General features: G+C 46.8%; 1 protein-coding gene across 4 annotated transcripts in view; it reads left to right on the top strand.

Moving 5' to 3' along the window:
- The first annotated feature begins 9,819 nt into the window (after positions 1-9,819).
- The window catches only part of NR6A1 (nuclear receptor subfamily 6 group A member 1), a 180,690-nt gene continuing 173,000 nt past the window's right edge, over positions 9,820-17,509 (top strand). For 3 of the 4 annotated variants that reach the window (XR_012897202.2, XM_075905677.2, XM_075905676.2), the window contains exon 1: positions 9,821-10,026. Coding sequence is in view for 3 of the 4 variants with exons in the window: in XM_075905677.2 (XP_075761792.1) it covers positions 9,960-10,026 (67 nt within the window). In the remaining variant the exon portion in view is untranslated. Of the gene's footprint in view, positions 10,027-17,509 lie in introns of all 4 variants that reach the window. The other variant, XM_075905678.2, reaches the window with a different exon arrangement.

Raw genomic sequence — 17,509 nt, 5'->3', positions numbered from 1 at the left:
CGTGTCCCCAGTGTCCCTGCTCCCTGCGCCCTGGGTCCCCTGCGGCCCGTGTCCCCAGTGTCCCTGCTCCCTGCGCCCTGGGTCCCCTGCGGCCCGTGTCCCCAGTGTCCCTGCTCCCTGCGCCCTGGGTCCCCTGCGGCCCGTGTCCCCAGTGTCCCTGCGCCCTGGGTCCCCTGCCGCCCATGTCCCCAGTGTCCCTGCGCCCTGGGTCCCCTGCAGCCCATGTCCCCAGTGTCCCTGCGCCCTGGGTCCCCTGCAGCCCATGTCCCCAGTGTCCCTGCGCCCCTGCGCCCTGGGTCCCCTGCCGCCCATGTCCCCAGTGTCCCTGCGCCCTGGGTCCCCTGCCGCCCATGTCCCCAGTGTCCCTGCGCCCTGGGTCCCCTGCCGCCCATGTCCCCAATGTCCCTGCGCCCTGGGTCCCCTGCCGCCCATGTCCCCAGTGTCCCTGCGCCCTGGGTCCCCTGCCGCCCATGTCCCCAGTGTCCCTGCGCCCTGGGTCCCCTGCCGCCCATGTCCCCAGTGTCCCTGCGCCCTGGGTCCCCTGCCGCCCATGTCCCCAGTGTCCCTGCGCCCTGGGTCCCCTGCCGCCCATGTCCCCAGTGTCCCTGCGCCCTGGGTCCCCTGCAGCCCATGTCCCCAGTGTCCCTGCGCCCTGAGTCCCCTGCACCCCATGTCCCCAGTGTCCCTGCCCCCTGAGTCCCCTGCACCCCATGTCCCCAGTGTCCCTGCGCCCTGGGTCCCCTGCTGCCCATGTCCCCAGTGTCCCTGCGCCTCTGCGCCCTGGGTCCCCTGCCACCCATGTCCCCAGTGTCCCTGCGCCCTGGGTCCCCTGCTGCCCATGTCCCCAGTGTCCCTGCGCCCTGGGTCCCCTGCACCCCATGTCCCCAGTGTCCCTGCGCCCTGGGTCCCCTGCTGCCCATGTCCCCAGTGTCCCTGCGCCTCTGCGCCCTGGGTCCCCTGCCGCCCATGTCCCCAGGGTCCCTGCGCCCTGTGTCCCCTGCAGCCCATGTCCCCAGTGTCCCTGCGCCCTAGGTCCCCTGTAGAGAATAAGCCAGAGAATATCTGATTGCCTCTAGATCAATCCATGGGACACCTGCTTCTTGAACACTGCGGGCAGATGTGGTGACCTCATCTCAAAAAAGCTACACTGGCTTTGGAAAAGGTTCAGAGAAGCAGGGCTGCATTATGACTTTCGTGGGCCCTAGGCACTTTTGCCTTCATGGGCCCCTCCCACCATAATAACATCAATATTAAAAATTATTTTTGATATAACTTTAAATACTTAAACATTTTTTTTCTGTTTTAGGCAAAATATAATAGATTTTCGTGGGCTCTAAAAGTTTCATTTTTTTCTGATGTGAGAAAGAAATTAAAACATTTTCTTCGACCCTAAAAGTTCATTTTTTTCTTCTGATTTTAAAAGAAATTAAAACATTTTTATGGGCCCCTAAAAGTATCGTGGGCCCTAGGCACTGTGCCTAATGGATAAGTTGGCCCTGCAGAGAAGGACAACAAAAATGAGTCGTGGTTTGGAACAGGTGCCCTAGGAGGAGAGATTCATAAAACGGGGACTTTCCAGCTTAGAAAAGAGGAAACTAAGCGGGAGCGGGGGCGGGGGGGTTTGGGGGGGGTCTATACAACCATGGCTGGTGTGGAGAGAGTGAATAAGGAAAAGTTATTTACTTTTCCCATAACGCAAGAACTAGCCATGGAGCGACGGGCTTTTCCATACCAGCCAGCATTGGAGCGAGGCTCTGCCAAGAAGTGTCACAAGTGCAGGTTTTGCAAGCCAGGTACTTTGTAAAATAGCTTATGTGCCTCATTCTGTCAGCTGCTTAGACAGGTGTCTAACTTCAACCCTGACTACACATATGCTCCAAATTACACACCTGCTGGCTGGAGTCTTAAACTATTTACTGGTTGGTACAGGGTGATTTTAAGCAATTTATTTTGTTTCCTGAGAATATTTATAGCAATGTATCGTACCAGGCTTCTTTATTTAACTAATACTGGGGCTTTTGCATTTTTACCATGGTACCTCATCTGTTCCCGTTTTTCCTCACTGCAGACAGCCAGCTTTGGTAGTGCCAAACAGCAATGTAGAGAATAATAATAATAGACTGATGATACTTTGCATGTATCTACCACTTCATCCACAGGCTACTTTAAAAATTGGCAATAAGCTTGGGTTTATTAACATCCTCATTAATGACACGGTAGAGGGGGCAAATGGCACTTTAATTAAATTATAGTCAACATTGCTCCTGACAAGTAATTTGTGCTTTTAGAAAAAATCAGGAAATGAATATTCTAAAAGATTTAGACTGCCATCTAGTGACTTCTTCATTCATTTGTACTTTGCAGTTGTAATTTTTTTTTTTTTTGGTCTCAACAACTTATATATGTATATATATATTTGGAAATGATGGGTTAGAACACTGACTATTTTTCAAAACTAGATTTTTTTTGGGGGGGAGGCAAATTAAAAATGTTCTCGTTTTCAATAAAAGCCCAAACTGACATTTTTATTTTTTTCCTCACATCCTCCTATTTTCTTGTCTTCCTTTGAAGAAAGAAAAAAAGAAAGCAAGTCAGTTTTGAAACAATTTTTTCAATACACATTTTGAATGCGGGACAAAGTACTCCTTTTTGAAATCTGCAGATTTAAAAAGCCCTATTTGCTTTGCAAAAACTCCAATTTTTTGACCAGCTCCAAATGTCATTCCAAAATTATGGGTATAACAAAGAAACTACTAGGTCTGCCTTTTATAATGTGCAAAGTTCAATGATGGGACAGTTGATGGTGAAAATCAGGTGGAAATTAAAATGAGGCTTCTTTATGCATTTTGCTGTGCCGCCTTCTAGTGTGACCTCCAGAGAAGACATTGATGTTGTACAGGCAGTCCCCAGGTTACGTACAAGATAGGGACTGTAGGTTTGTTCTTAAGTTGAATTTGTATGTAAGTCGGAACTGGCGTCCAGATTCAGCCGCTGCTGAAACTGACCAGCGGCTGACTACAGGGAGCCTGAGGCAAAGTTGCTCTGCCCTGGGCTTCCTGGAATCAGCTACTGATCAGTTTCAACAGCGGCTGAATTTGGACGCCTGGGACAGAGCAGCTGGGGCGCTGCCGGGTTGGTCCCGCAGCACTGCTCCTCGGCGCTACTGGACCAACCGGGCAGCACCCCAGCTGCTCTGCCCCAGGCGTCCCCAAGTCAGCCGCTGCTGAAACTGACCAGCGCTGACTACAGGAAGCCCGAGGCAGAGTTGCTCTGCCCCGGGCTTCCTGGAATCAGCCGCTGATCAGTTTCAGCAGCGGCTGACTTGTGGGCACCTGGGGTAGAGCAGCTGGGGTGCTGCCGGGTTGGTCCAGTAGCGCCGAGGAGCAGTGCTGCGGGACCAACCCGGCAGTGCCTCAGCTGCTCTGTCCCAGGCGTCCAAATTCAGCCGCTGTTGAAACTGATCAGTAGCTGATTCCAGGAAGCCCAGGGCAGAGCAACTCTGCCTCAGGCTTCCTGTAGTCAGCCGCTGGTCAGTTTCAGCAGCGGCTGAATCTGGACGCCAGTTCCGACTTACATACAAATTTAAATTTAAATATCCCAGGCTTCATTTGCATCTTGCCGGGCGCCACCATTTTTAAATCCCTGTTAGTGTGGACTCCGTGCCCGCGGCTACACGCGGCACGGAGTAGGTAATTCATGTAGCCGCGGGCACGGAGTCCGCACTAACGGGGATTTAAAAATGGTGGCACCCGGCAAAATGCAAATGAAGCCAGGGATATGGAGGGGCTTATGTGCCCACAGAGATATCTGCCTACTCCTCTCTCTTCTTGCCAGCACATACGGTGCCTTTCAGGAGAGAAGAGGCTTGGAGTGCCGATGTCGTGATCCAGTTCCATTTGGCTGTAATAACTTCTACCTTCAATCTCTGTGAGGTGGCAGTTGACTATGTTATTCATGTGTATGCTGAGCTGGGGCACAGTGTTGCTTTGCGACTCTTTTCAGCAGATGCTGTGTTCCGTGCCGGGGTGGCTGCCTTTCTGTAGCGGGTCTAGTGATTCCTGCCCTGTGTAGCATGGGAAATTCCTTGGGATGAGAAGTGCTTTATAAATGCGAGATTGGTTTATGTGTTTATTTAGGAGACCGCCACAAGCGATGAGACGAGCAATCTCCTTCCACAGAGCAGGCAAAGGCACTGGATCAGCAACAGGGCACCTGGTCCTTTCATACCTGGTGGAGGTAACATCCAGGCGATGCTGTGAAGATTGAAAGTCTGACTGGACTCAAACAGGAATGAGATAAGTTCCTGCAGGATAGGCCCTCAGTGGCTATTAGCCATTCTGGTCAGGGACATACCTATGCTCTGACTGACCTTAAACCTCCAACTGTCAGGCGCTGGGACTGGACGATCACTAGAAACGGCCCCGTTCTGCCCATTCCTCTCAAGTGTCTGGCGCTGGCCTCTGTCTGAAGGTCAGTATCCTATGTTCAGCAAGTGGCGATGGAGGATCTTGCGCCTAAGGAAGGGAATGCTCCATCCAGCTACAGCTCTTTAAAGAGCATGCTGGATTGGCTGCTCTAGTTGTACCAGGGTTTTACACGGAGTGGTTCTGTGTCTGGCAATGCCACATCCACAGTGTGCCATCTAGTGGCTTTTGTCCAGAACAGTCAAGAGCCCAACAATCAATCCAGAGAAACACAGAAATAAGGGCTAGCAATACGCCAAGTCCTCTTCCACCACTGCAGGATTATCCAGTCCAATATTCCATCACTGACGCAGTGGAGCATCCCTTTGGAAAGCCACCCCATGGCCTAATAAATCTTGCTTGAAGAAATGGCTCTTGGAATTTAGAGAACACTGGTCTCAAGTGATTTGCTACTCCAGCCCTACCTGCCTTTTTGCTGTTTGCAAAGTTCTGCATATTTGTTCCTTTGAATCTTTCCTTTTCAGTCACTCCCTCATCCCTTGAGCATTTGCTTCCCTTTTTTCCTGAATGCTCTTCAATTTGTCTAGACGAGTGAATGCTTTATTTACGGGCACCCTATTCAGGGCACCCCAGATGAAGAATGTCTTTGACCCCTTTTTACTAAATGTTTGAATACCTTATTTGTATTGCATTTGTAGCCCATGTTATGACTTTGAAGCACAATATGCACGTATGATTTATCACTATCATGTAAGAGTGAAAATTAGCACACTCGGATCTGTATTTATTCATGTATTTGTTTCCTCAAGTTTCCAGAAGCTTTTTAATTTTAAGAATGACTGAAATGTAACATCAAGGAATTGACCTGTGCATTGACATTTGATGGACAGGTATCAATGGTGTTTCCTATACTTGAGCTCCGGAAGGTTTCCTTGGAGGAAAACAGTATTAGGGAGAACAAAATCTATATTTTGCAGTGTTTAGACAGCACGTATTAAGCATGGCAAAAGAAGGAACAGTATTTCTTGTCTATTGTTGCATCGATAGGGGTTCGACACATATCTCTGGTGCCTCATTAAATATGTTCTTTATTAAACACTACTTATCTGCTTCAAATCCTAAAATACAAGTATAAGTGCACAATTGCACAATAAAACACAGTTCACAATATCACAGCTGGACTCTCACTTCACTTCAGTTTGTTTTTGTATCTCACTGACTGACTGGCAATGCCCTGCCCTTCATGTGTGAGGGCATGGCTGGCAGCACCCTAAGAGGCTGAAGGAACGGTCGTTATTAGAAACTCTGGAAGGTTCCACAAGATTCTATAAAGGTCCGGAACATTCTAGAAGGTTAGTGAAAAATGAGTTCCCCTACAGAATTCCTGAAAACGTTACCTCAAACCAGGGGGGACGACAGCTTTTGTGGGCCCCGGCACAAGGTTTGGGGAGGTCGCATCTCTGTACTTCCAAATGGGAAGGGGCAGAGCTGGAACAGCCAGCCCCCAGCACCACCCAGACGGTGGCACTGACCCCCCAAGCCCCAGAGCTCCAGCCGCAATTTAAAGGCATCCACAGCTCCAGCCGCTGTCATGGTCACAGTCGCAGCAGCTGGGCGCCTCGGGCCCCTTTGAATTGCCAGGCCCTGGGCCTGCTTCAAATATTCTGTTTTGTCTTTTAACAGCATCCTGAACCTTGTGCCTCCCCTCCCCCCCCCAAATTGGGATTGCCTGGCCCTACATTTGGTCCTGGCTTCACTAGTGCCCTGTAGAAAGAGACTATCACCTCCCTGGTGTGTGCTGTGATGCAAATGACTTTTTTAGCCATGGTAAGGGCATTGCAAGTCTGTAGCTAATCTGCGAGTTCTATCTGCCTGTCTCTCACTGTTAGGCCTCCGTCCGGTAAATACGCACGTGCATTTTTAATTTCAGGAATGTGAGCGCTCCCATGGAAACCAGCGTGTGAAGATGTGTACGGATCTGTACCACGGGGTTCGGTGTTTTCCAAGTATTTCCCTCCACTGTCGGATGTCCAGTTCGGTGTGGTCTGTCCCTGCGCGTATTAGTGTCATTTCTGACTTGGTCTTTGTCGTGTTCAGACCTCTCCCTGCTTATTACCGTAGACAAACAGCGTGGCCGCGCTCTTTACCCTCCTTTCCCACGTCGCTAAGGAAGGTTTTAATTAAGACCAAGCGTAACATAACTGTTTGTGGGGTATCACACTGGACCAGGGGCTCAGTCAGCACGGAGCTGCAGCCATGGGACATTCTCAGGAGCACACACATGGGATTGGATGTGGCCCACCGTGGCGGTGCTGGAACCATTTTTAGGATGGAGATGCTGAGCTGCACCCCTCCCCCCTGCCTTGCCTCATCTCTGCTCCTCGCCACCCGTGGCTGGGGCCACAGTGGGGGACAGCTGCAAAGCCTAGGTGCCGGGCGGATGATTAGGCCCCCAGGTCCTGCAGTCAGGCCCGGCCTTTGGGCAAGGCGAGCGAGATGGTTGCCCTGGGCCCTGCGTATTCAGGGCCCTGCGCTGCCCAGCTCCCGACCCCGCCCACCCAGCCAGGAGCCGTGCTGCCATGTGGCTCAGCGTGCTGCCTTGGGCCCCGCACACTCTTTGGCCGGGCCTGCCTGCAGTGGAGCCCCTGGTTGTTGGGGTCCCAGGTTAGCAATGGAGCCTGCCAGGCTGCCAGCTGCAACCCCCTAGAGCTGGTGCACCTGCTGCACCCCGACTTCCCACCCCTCTGTCCCACGGTTGAGAACCCTGCACTGGACACATATCGCATCGCGTGCATTGCTCTTCATCATTGCCCTTTGCTTCTGAACGTTGCACAGACTCTCATACCGCGGCGATAGGGGTTCCGTGGAAATCTGAATTAGACTGGCGGGTGTGTGCTGTGTCCACTACTTTGCTGCAGAACTATTTGGTGTTTTTAAAGGTGGTTTTTTTTTGGAGTCCATGTGACACCCTCCTCTCTCCTTTACACCCCTCCCCCACACCCTTTCATCTGACTGTGATTTCTCATGTTTAGAGATGTGGCAAGACATCAATCTATGCCCATCCGCACACCCTGCCGAATGGCATGCTCTAGGAATACACTTAGGCTATGTCTACACTCGCGGCTTCTTGCGCCAAAAATATGCAAATGAGGCTAAGAGTGGAATATCGCCACGCCTCATTTGCATACCTAATGAGCCACCATTTTTGCAGAAGAGGCTCTTGTGCCAGAAGGAGCTGTCTACACTGCCCCTTCTTGCGCAAAAAACCCCTCTTGCGCAATGCCGTTATTCCTGAAAATAATTGGCGTAACGGCGTTGCGCAAGAGGGGGCAGTGTAGACAGCTCCTTCTGGCGCAAGAGCCTCTTTCAAGCCGAATCCCAGCCCATCGGGGAGGCCCCTGGCTAGGCACTGGGAGCAATTCAAGCTGAGGGCTGATAAATTGTCCTGAGGTGTATGTCTGTGTAAGTGGGGGGATGGGCCTGCTAGCGTGAGGAACATTCCTGCCTTCTCTATGCCCTGGTGGAAAGGGGTCTGTGTTCCCACTCCTGCTTCCTTTACCCAACGCTCTCCCTGACCTTGAGGGGCCCTCTTGCTCCTGCTCTCTGACATGGCAGAGCCCTCGTAGCCCCACACGGCTGTGCCCTGGATGGCTCACGCAGGGCAGGGTTGGGTGTCCCGGCTCCAGGCTGCTTCTCTGCACTGGAAGCTTCTTTGGCCACTGAGCATTACAAGGGGAATAGAGTTCACTGACCAGCCATCCATTTACAAAAAGAATAAGGGGAAATGGGGCAGTTAAAGGAAAACCTGTTGCCCCATTCTGGGCACTGGGATGTCCCACAAAGCTCCTCTGGAATGTCAGGGCAGGGCACCGTCTGTTCTTAGGCCCCGGCTGTGCTGGGGGTCGGACACTAGCTCTGGCGCTGGCCACATGCCTTCAGGCACTACGTGGCAGGACCCTTCTTCCCAGCATCAGCCCCCCGCCCTCCATCGGGATTATGATCCCTCTCTGAGTCTGGCCTGCAGGTGTCTGCCTGTGCTGGGTCTTCTGCCCAGGGTCCCGCCTTGTTCTCCCAGCTGTTCACCACACCCAGCTCCCGACTGCTCCAGCCTCAGCTCCAGCTGCACTTTGCCTCAGCACTGCTCTGCTTCCAGCCCCCGAGACTGCTTCTCTGGCCCCCACAGCTCTGGTTCCTGCAGCCCTGCTCCCAGGGCTGCTTTCTAACTCTCACTGGCTGACACAGCTCTGCTCCCCAGCTCAGCTCTCTCCCCAGCTTGGCCCCAGGCTGTCTGAACCAGCTGATTGCAGCGCAAAGGGTCTTCACTGTTGCTGTGGTCTAGGTACCACTTGCATTGCTCAGTAACCACACTAGGTGTGTGGGTTACAAGAGCACCCCAGGTGTAGACAGTACTAGGTCCAAAGAATTCTTCCATTGACCTAAGTACCACTTGTCAAGGAGATGAACCACCTGCACCGATGGGCAAGCCCTTCCCATGGGCATAGCTAGTGTCTACATCAGAGGTGGGCAAGCTGCGGCCCATCAGCGTTCTACATGTGGCTCCGCGAGACCTTTTGTTTACGGTTGGCCATAGTCTGCTGGTGCCCGTCTGTGGAGTGTTTCCCTGGCAGTGTTACTAAAGTCACACACACGTCACGCCAGGCCTGTGAAGTGAGGTGCACCAATTGCACACACCACTGACCCTGAGAGCCGGGCGCTGCCACGGTGCAATGGGCACCCCCCCATGTGCGAGGGACGCGAGGGTGCTGAGCAAAACTGCCCCCTCCCTGGACACTGCCTGTGTTACCCCGATCTTGGGGCCCATGAGATGAAGGAGGCCACTCTCGCATGCCCACCCTCTGGAAAAGCGGCGAGGAGTCAGGTGGCACCTTATAGACTAACCGAAGTGTTGGAGCATAAACTTTCGTGGGCAAAGACCCACTTTGTCAGATGCATGTGGAAGCGGGTCTTTGCCCAGGAAAGCTTATGCTCCTGCACTTGGGTTAGCCTGTAAGGTGCCGCAGGACTCCTCTGCCTTTGCAGATCCAGACTAACACAGCTCCCCCTCTGATACTTGACACCTCTGGAGTGATCCAGACGGCACCTTGGAACAGTCCATTGCACTGCACGCAGGGGGGTCCCTGATGCTCACCTCTACAACAGAGGCTTTTCGGAGTCCCCTTGGAGGGTGGCCCTGCGGCCCTTAGCGACACAGCCCGACTCACGTGCCCAGCCGCGGCCCGCGCTGGCTTGGCGCAGACGCAGCTTCGGCGGCCAATGGGGTCTGGTCTCCCTCCCACCCCCGTGCCCAGGCCCCAGGTGGTGCCTCCCGGGCCAGGCCGGCGGACTACAGTTCCCGGCGTGCCCCGGGGCCGCGTGGCCGTGCGCGCGGGGGGCGGGGCTCCGCCGCCGGGCTCCCCAGTCGGCGCTGCCTGCGGCTGCCGGGCTGGCTGACAGGAGCGCCCCGGAGGGAGCGATGGGGGAGCGCGGCCGCCGGGGCCCCTGAGACCCCGCCGCGCCCGCGCCCCGGCCCGCGCCATGGAGCTGGAGCAGCCCGGGGAGCCCCCGGAGCCGCGCGCCGGGGCCAAGGGGTCGCCCCGCAACGGTAGGTGCCCCCCCGCCTCCCCCCGGGGCTGCCGGCCAGGGGCGCGCGGGCCGCGAGCGGGGGGGTCCCGCGGGGGGGGGTTCTGGTGTTGGGGGCGGGGGGGTGAACTTTTGAACTTGGGGGGGGCAGTAGCGGGGGGGCTGCCCGGGGGGGCCCTTTCCCGGGCGGGGTCCGGCGCTGCCCTTGCAGCGTGGCTCCTCTTGTCAGGTCCCTGGGTCCCGGTGCCTTTGTGCCGGCCGCAGGGCTGCTGGCTGCTAAAGCCCACCCATCGGGGGATTTTTTTTTTTGACTCCTAACCACATTCCCCCTTCTCTTTGAATGCCTCCTTCTGCCACTTCCTCCCCGGCCCAGAGCCAGCTTGAGATGTCAGTGATCAATCTCATGTGTAAATAGTCCTTGAATATTTTATAACTGTAGAGTTCAGTGGTGTCCCCCCTTGTTAAACCGTGAATCAATAAACTCCATACAAATGCAACCTTGTATTGTGATGTGAAACTTGACAAAGAAACAAAGTAACCCATGGGGGGGGGGGGGGGAATCTTGGGCTCTTTCTGCACATGTGCTCAATTCTTGCATGGCAAAATTCCTTGTGGCTTATTTTGCAACGAGTTTCCTTTTACACGGAGGTCTGTTATCACTGTCAGGTTGTAATACAACTCAAACGGGAGTTTAACAAGAAATACGAATCTTGGTGACCTTCTTAAAGATAACTTGGTTACCTAACTCAAAACAGTAAAGTTCATGGAACCTCGTGCTTAAAGAGAATATGACTTGTGGAAGTGTTGTTGAAGTTTACTGACTTACACTGTTCTTCATCAAGAAAGTCTAGATATTATTCCCTCCAAAAATAAGTCAGTTGGTTTAATGCAGCTGCTTCTAAACCATACTGAAAGTGTAAGAGTGTAATGCATATTACTGTGAAAATGCAAAGGAGAAAACAATTTTACAAACATTGAAATGTTTCACAATTTTACAGCTGGTAAAGCTCTCTATTAATTTGTTCTTATCCTTATTTTGGAGGGATAAAATAAAGTTTTTTGTTAACCTCATGTTCCATTGTACCTCAGTATGTGCTGTTTGCTTGGTGCAAAAATTTCTCCATTGATGTTTTTGAATTTCAAGGATGCATGGAATTGTTCTTTTGATCTTATTGGATGTCTTTTCATCTCAACTGCACTGTTTTTGTTTTGGCTTTCAAAGTCAGTTTTGGACATTGTTCAATTTCCAACATTCACTTTTTCAGGAAAGAATTTAGAAAATAATTCTAGCTCTTTCAACTTGAAATTTGTTCGTTTTTTAAAAACAGCAAAAAGTGGTAGGTACCACACCTGCACCTGAATTCCTCTGCCAGTTTTTGTTTCGCAGTCAAATTCTTTAAGTATATTTTCCCTCTCTGTGGAGGACCCACACAAACAAGAGAAGCTAAATAGCTGATATTAATCAGGCACACAGTGCAATACAATGAATAAAGAAAATAATTTTAAAAAGAAACCGTTTTCTCTAACTTTCGTTAGATTAATGTATGTGTCATTTGTATCAGTTTTTAAAACAATCCAGTAGGATTTTAAAAAGTGGGATTTTAAAGCTGCTAAAAACAAAATTTCTCCTAAGGAAATATCGGATTATGTCAAATATATTACACCTTTAATACTTTCCCACTTCACTAAATTAGAGTTAACTTTTTTATTCTGTTTTGGTTAATGTTTATTGCTATCTGTGTGCATGTTCAATAGCATAACAGTGTTCAAAATACAGGACTATGTAGTACTTTAAAGACTAACAAGATGGTTTATTAGATGATGAGCTTTCGTGGGCCAGATCTGAGGAAGTGGGTCTGGCCCACGAAAGCTCATCATCTAATAAACCATCTTGTTAGTCTTTAAAGTGCTACATAGTCCTGTATTTTGTTTCAGCTACACCAGACTAACACGGCTACATCTCTATCAGTGTTCAAAATGTTTTTCTTATTAACCAATTTTTGCTCTTTAGCAAAGCACATTTTGAATAACCTTGTTTACTACTGACTACTAAAATAGCTTAATTGTTTTATTTGGGATCAGAATTGTTTATTGAAGTGTAGCATTCTAATACAGGAGACTCACTAGTTGTGACTGCAGTGATGAAGCATTTTGAATGGATGAGATGACTATCTATTACTTTTTCTCTTGCAATAAAATGTGAAATGCTGGCATAGTATTGAGACATTGTGTGACCTTCAGTCTTTCTAAATCCTAGAGCAGGAGTGGGAGGAGGAGGAGGAGATTATTGACTTGTCACTTTGTAAACTGAAAAAAATCTGTAAATAATACTGAAAATATTGAAAATTTATTTCCTAATAAAGATTGGTATCACTCTTAGCTTGGTGAATTCCTTGAGAGACACCATTTTGATTATTTTCATTGCATTTTCTACAAAAACAGACTAAAGAAATTTACAAATTGCATTGTCTAATTTCATGTTGGTGAAATACTGCAAACTAACATTATTGGTTGTTTTTAGCATGTTTAGAGAAATAAGCTCTGTTGTACAGTTTTTTGTGGTACCCTGTAATAACTTGCATAATTTAATTAACATTTTTCATGAGAGTTTTTCATGTTAGCATATGTGTGCAGTTACATAGCTTCAGTTAAGTAACTAGTTACAACCCTTTAAAGACAATTTTGCATATTTTAAGACTTAAGAGGTATGATGATTTTTTTTCTTACCATTTAGAGAATGTTCTTGCCATTGTAAAATTCATTGGGGTAACATGAGTAACATTTATTTATCTTCACAACTTGTTTGTGTGTCAGAATGTGAACTATACAAGGGAACTTAAGTCACACAGGGCTTTTACCCCTGCCTTTTATGATTAAAATTGATTATTTTAGAAAATTTGTTCAAGGTATTAGATTGTGGCATAAATTCCTTCTGAACTATTAAAAAGGATGTTGAAAAATGGCATCTAAAAACCATTTTTCAAAGATGATTTCAGCTAACATTGTTTTCCCCTCAGAGAGGACAGCGAATAATATAATTAAAACAGTTTGTGAAAACCGTTTTTCCCTGTCTGTACTAATGGCAAAATGTTAGATAAAATTGATTTTAAAACAGTTTTTAAATGGTTTCTGAACCATATCTGTTGTACTGTGGACAAGATCTCTAGAGACCTTTACTTCGTGATTGTAGTTCTAAAACAGATGTATGTGTATATATAAAACAGTGTCAAATTTTGAATAAAACAATTGACAGATAAATAAAATTCTTATCTGAGTGACAGAGTGGGGAAAGAGGAGACTAGTTAATGCATGTGCACGATTTTCAATTACAAGTTTTCATGAATTTTATTGAACTAAAAATATATTAAATACATAAACGCCAAGATAGTCTTTCTGCAAAGTATCAACTATTGACTAATCTGCATCTGAGAGAAAGCATTTGATAAAGACAAATTTGTTGATGTACGAAGAGCTTAATTTATTTGCTCCACAACTTTTCTTTGAAGTTTAAAAAAAATGAAGCTGGTGAGTTGTACAGTGGCAATGCTGTCTTCAATGTCTCTGAATAAACAAAAGTTACTGTTATTTTAACCAGATTACATTTGCTTGTTGAATGTGGGTGGCTCTCTTTTTTTGAGAAAGCAGACCCAAAAACAGAACGCTGGAGTGGAATCTGGGAATGGTATGTGAAATATGTAAGTTATTACTAGTTATTAGAAAATGATAAACACTCCTATAATTTGATTTGGGAATACAAAAATGGCCAGCGTTTTCCCTGAGCATTTAAGTTGAACTTCCTGATTTAAAAAATACAGTACTCAGGAAAATGATTAGGTGTCTTCTATGAACTAATATAGTAATAAATGAAAGCAGCAGTGCATGTTCAACAGAGGTACGATGCCATCAATATCTGAAATTGCAACAACATAGTTTGAAAAACTTTTGTTGCTGATACCCTCCAAAGTAACCCAAATTTGCAGGGTGATGAGAACATGAGGGAAAACTTTCAGTTCTAATGCTTTCTTTTGGATAAGGAAGTAACTTCATCTTCCAAAATGCATTTATGGATTGCTTCTAAAATGATAGTGTGGATGCACAACTTAAATTTCTGAATGGTTAATAAATTTAACCATGTGAGTGTATTTGTCCCCATGATATGTCAGAAACACATTTACAACAGAATTCACTAAGAATGAGAACAGAGTTTATCCTGTTGATAAACTGATTACTTAAATAAAGCCTTTAACAGTGTAATCTGGTAATTCTAATTAAGTCATTTACATAAAAGACTGGCTCAGGGTTTCATCAGATGGTTACTGGTGAGCCAAAATGCATTCTTTCCCTCCAGCTGTATTAAACTAGCCTTTTGATCCTTCTTTTGAGCCCTTAAGCTATAGTGGTTATCACTTTGGAAAGTTAATTGAATAGAGAAATTAGTTGGGGGGGAAAAATCCCATCAGGTTGGTCTTCAATCTTAATATTTTCAGTTATCCAAATGGAAGAATTTCAGAGGTTTTTAATGAAGCAATGACTGCTAGTTAGGCTTTTAAAAGAAAAACATGCTGCTGACTGGTTAGGTAGAATCAAGAGCTTTAATTCTTCCCACTCTCTAAATAACTACCATCCCTTGCTTGATAGGAGTAAGATATGTTGTTGACCATAGAATTGTCTTGGAAATAAGCTTAAATTTCTGAAAATGTGGGATACTTTAGTTCTATTGAAATTCAATATAAGCTAAATGCCTAGTTCCCTTAGACACCTATGAAAATCCTAGCTATTTATTTCTATAGAAATGGTGAACTGATAGTTGCTTAAGTGATACATTTCTAATTAGTGTCAGTGTTCATTTAGTAGCGATGGGTATCTTAAGGTGACTTTTTTTAGACCTCCTTCCTCATTAGCAGTTCTTGTTTCTAAAGTGTGCTTAAAGTGTAGACTAGTTATACCAGACTGAGGATGAGCTGCTGTGGTGCTCATATCTTGTAGCCTGTTTTTGGAGTATCTTAAAATATCTTGCAAATATATACTGGAATTGCCAAGCCCTTGGGATCTAATCACGACGAAGTCTCCTGTATATTGAATCAGAGGCTCTTTGAGCAGAAACCACAGATGGCAGTAGTAGTATATATTTCTGTTTTGGAGACCGAGATTGTGTTCAGGTTCTTGCGAGGCATTCCTTATGCACTGTGGATTGACCAGCTGACAGGTGTAATCTCTCTGAAATTGAAAGTGCTCAGCATCAGGGTTTCTTTTTTTTTTTTTTTTAATTGTGACATTTTTGCTAAGTTCCCCTGAGTTTACTTTTAGTGTTTCAAGTGACAGTGTTTCCTGAGTTCACAAATGTATTGTAATTCTTTTGATATTTGTATTTTTTTTAAACTTCTGCACCTGGAGCTCAGGCAATAAATTTCCAAAAAAGATTCTTCACTGTCCCATGAAAGTTAAAGTTGAACATATGACTGGAGTTCCTCTAAATGTTGAGGAACCCAACATTTATTAGTTGTTATAAAACTCTCTTGTTTATATCAATCGTATGATTTTTCGAATGGTGAGTGTGTGGGCTGATTCATGGCCTTTAAAAAGTGTTTGGGGTTGCCTGTGCTGAGTAACAGTCTTACTAATTTTGTTTAGGGTTTTAAATATCGGTTAATTGAATAGTCAATTGACCTCGTGAGTTCTTATCGGTTACTCCATTCTTCTATAGTCCTCAGAGGTGAGGCTGGCAGCTAGTGTGCTCTGGCCCCACTCCTGAGGAGCCCCCTGCCACTCCACACTGCTGCCTCGGTATCAGAGGCAGCAGTGCGAGGGTGCCAGGCGTGAGCTGGGCTATGAGGGGAGCCAGTTTAAAAACCAGCTTCCCTCATAGACTGGCTGCTTGTCTCCCAGTGCCGCTGCCTCTGATACAGAGGCAGCAGTCTGGAGTAGCAGCAGCCCCTGTCCATCGGGGGTGCGGGGTGTGTCTGAGCTCCCAGACCTGGCATGAGCCGGAACTGAGCCAGGCTTCCTGGCCGCCTGGCCCCTAATACACTTGAAATGCAGAGCCACAATAGGGGTTGGTCCCAGACCTGGCATGAGCCAGGATTGAGTCAGGCTGCTGGCCAGCCTGCTAAAAAATGACTGGCGGGAGGCAGGGAGGAGAAATGTGTGTAGTCTATAGCATTTAACATATAAGCTTTTGCTTAGCAGTTAATTAACTACACTATTACATCCCTCATTTTGTTATCCAAAACTACATCTCCACATTTGAAAATGTTAGTTCTGTTGACCTTGAATAATATTGCAGAAAGCTAGTAGTTAAAAGCATTAATTAAATGCATAGAGGGACTCTCTTGTCCATGGTAGCTTCATTTAATGGAGTATCAAATGGCTTCTACAGATTTTGCAGCAGAACATTTTGTTTTGCTGCAAATTATAAAGATGTTTTTCATTTACAAAACTAAGGTTTTAGGTGTAAACTTAGAATGAGAATAGCCCTTAAGTCCTGCTTTGGATCCTGAATCCCTTAATTTACGGGCAGGGCTTGATCTTGCAAACTCACTTATAATTATACATTATTCATGCTACTCTTGCTGAGGACTTAATTGAGGCTACTTGTATGATTAAGTTTGTAGGATCTGTACATTGATGGTTACATAAATTGAAATGCATGAATTTTAATTTCAAAACATGCCTTCTATTACTAAAATTTATATGGAGCCCTTATTTCCCCCTTGAAATGTTAAACTAAGCCCTTGCTCATTTGTGGCACTTCCAAGTACGGTGGTGAGTTCCAGAAATGTGGAACTCTAGGGTCTAGATTGATTTCAGTCTGAGTATTGGGATTCTCTCTCTGAATTGTTGCATCAGTTGGATCATGTCTTCAGTCGTTATCTTGACTTAAGGAATTATATAGTATTGCTGGCAATGGCTTGTTACATTGCACTCTGGAAGCCATCATAGTTTGGTGCTGTGTTGAGGTTTTGCAAAACTGTATCAGTGCTAAAACATTAACAGTTTTAGGATGTTCCCTCCTAGATTTTACCCATATTTATCAATAGTTAAAGCTTTTAACTGTATTTGCTATATAATTGGCAGGTTGTACTCAACGTAATTATTTCCTTCACTAGATTAAACTTGATTTACTGGCTGATCCTTAAGTATCCTTCTTCCCTTTCACTTGGAAGCAACTCTGAACTGTTGTGAAGACTTAAGACTGTTGACAAAGATACAAAGGGATGGGCCAGCTATCAGAAGCTGTATTCCAAGCTCTGACCCTCTGTACTTTTTTGTCATGTCATCCAAATAGCAGAAACAGTTTAGTCTTTGCAGTAGAAAGGGTGGCTTGAGATGTTCAGGTTGGAAAAGTCTGACTTTTGAGGAAGCAGCTATAAGAAAAACTTATTACTTACTAATTTTTAACTACATATTTTAGGGAGAGCTGCTGGATTTGTGGTGTTGCAGACCTTGACTGTGAATAAATTTAAACATGCACCACACTTTATTCCATATCCCTCTGCCCTTGATGT

The sequence above is a fragment of the Pelodiscus sinensis genome, chromosome 23 (assembly GCF_052426305.1).
Source record: "Pelodiscus sinensis isolate ZL-2025 chromosome 23, ASM5242630v1, whole genome shotgun sequence".
NCBI classification, from domain to species: Eukaryota; Metazoa; Chordata; order Testudines; family Trionychidae; genus Pelodiscus; species Pelodiscus sinensis.
Note: the sequence above shows the minus strand (reverse complement) of the source record. Positions and strands in the feature narration are given on the sequence as shown.